General features: G+C 33.7%; 1 protein-coding gene across 1 annotated transcript; it reads right to left on the bottom strand.

Annotated features, from left to right (window-relative positions):
- Positions 1-5: 5 nt before the first annotated feature.
- On the bottom strand, positions 6-1,160 carry LOC112459258 (protein PFC0760c-like; the record flags this gene model as incomplete). The annotated part of the gene is made up of 1 exon (XM_025023325.1): positions 6-1,160. A coding segment is annotated over one exon (1,155 nt), but the record flags the coding sequence as incomplete, so codon positions are not given.
- Positions 1,161-1,165: the final 5 nt, after the last annotated feature.

The following is a 1,165-nucleotide window of genomic DNA, read 5'->3' as shown; positions in this document are numbered from 1 at the left end:
GTGATGTTGTCTGTTCTCGAACTCGTGTCGCTTTTCCCAACTTTAATTTCATTTTTAGTATTGACTGAAATCCAGCCACTACTTTCTTCGTTAGTCGATTCTTCTTTACTTACTGTCCTTGATGTTTCCAAATGTTTTTTCCCTCGTGCTATTTCGCCAATAGCTTGAGTTATGGACAACAGACTCTCTTCTGTTTTGGAATTACGCATTGATCTATTTTTATTTGAGTCATACTTAACAAATTCACTTATATCATCATCGCTATTAAAATCAACATCTTGTATTTCATCTATAAAACTTACAATTTTTTTCATTTGATAAGGTTCAACGAGTTTCATAGATGATGATAGATTTTGATTAGTTTTAGCAACATTATCTTCGTTATGAAAAGTATCAACGTTAGTCTCATGCGTGACATTGGTTTCTCTTGCATGAATAGAAACGTTTGAAGAATTTGGAGATTCTGTATTTCCCATTGCTGTATCATCCTTATCTTCTAAATCGTCTTCGACTGAACTAAATGATTCATTTAATATGTTTTCAAATATGGAAGGTTCCAGGTCTTCTAGTGCATTAGTTGACAATTCGGTGTTCGTGCCAGTTATAATTTCATTATTTTCTTTCATTTCAGATGTAGAAGCTTTATTCGTGTTAATCGAATTTATCTCCATATCTGTAATTAGATGGTTTAGATACGAAACTGCTGCTTCATTCGAGTCGGAACTCTCATCAAGTATATCTTCGAATCTTATTTCACCGTTATCAACACTCTTCTCATTTCGTATAGTGCACCAAACGTTATCATCATCAACATTAATACAATCATTAGCGTCATAAATATTCTCATCTTCATTGTCTTTACATTGCGTTAAATTATCTTCCGTTAAGAAAGCTAAACTATTAAGAATTTCTATATTAGGCACTACAAAATTGAACAAATCTTTAATTGGTTTTGGCGCAGGAATGTAAGTCGTATCCATTTCCGGCACAGCTTCAGAAGACATTTCTTCCTCTGACTTCTTTACTGCGCATAATGTCAGGAAATCGAGCCCCGCATTATCATCAGTTAACAGTTTGACATTATTAGGATTTATCTTATTTTGCGTTAACTGAGTAAGAATATTGCATCTATTATCCCGGTTCTGTTCGTCACATTTACCATCGG

Source organism: Temnothorax curvispinosus, unplaced genomic scaffold (assembly GCF_003070985.1).
Source record: "Temnothorax curvispinosus isolate PA1 unplaced genomic scaffold, ASM307098v1 QBEX01000146.1, whole genome shotgun sequence".
In the NCBI taxonomy this organism is placed as follows: domain Eukaryota; kingdom Metazoa; phylum Arthropoda; class Insecta; order Hymenoptera; family Formicidae; genus Temnothorax; species Temnothorax curvispinosus.
Note: the sequence above shows the minus strand (reverse complement) of the source record. Positions and strands in the feature narration are given on the sequence as shown.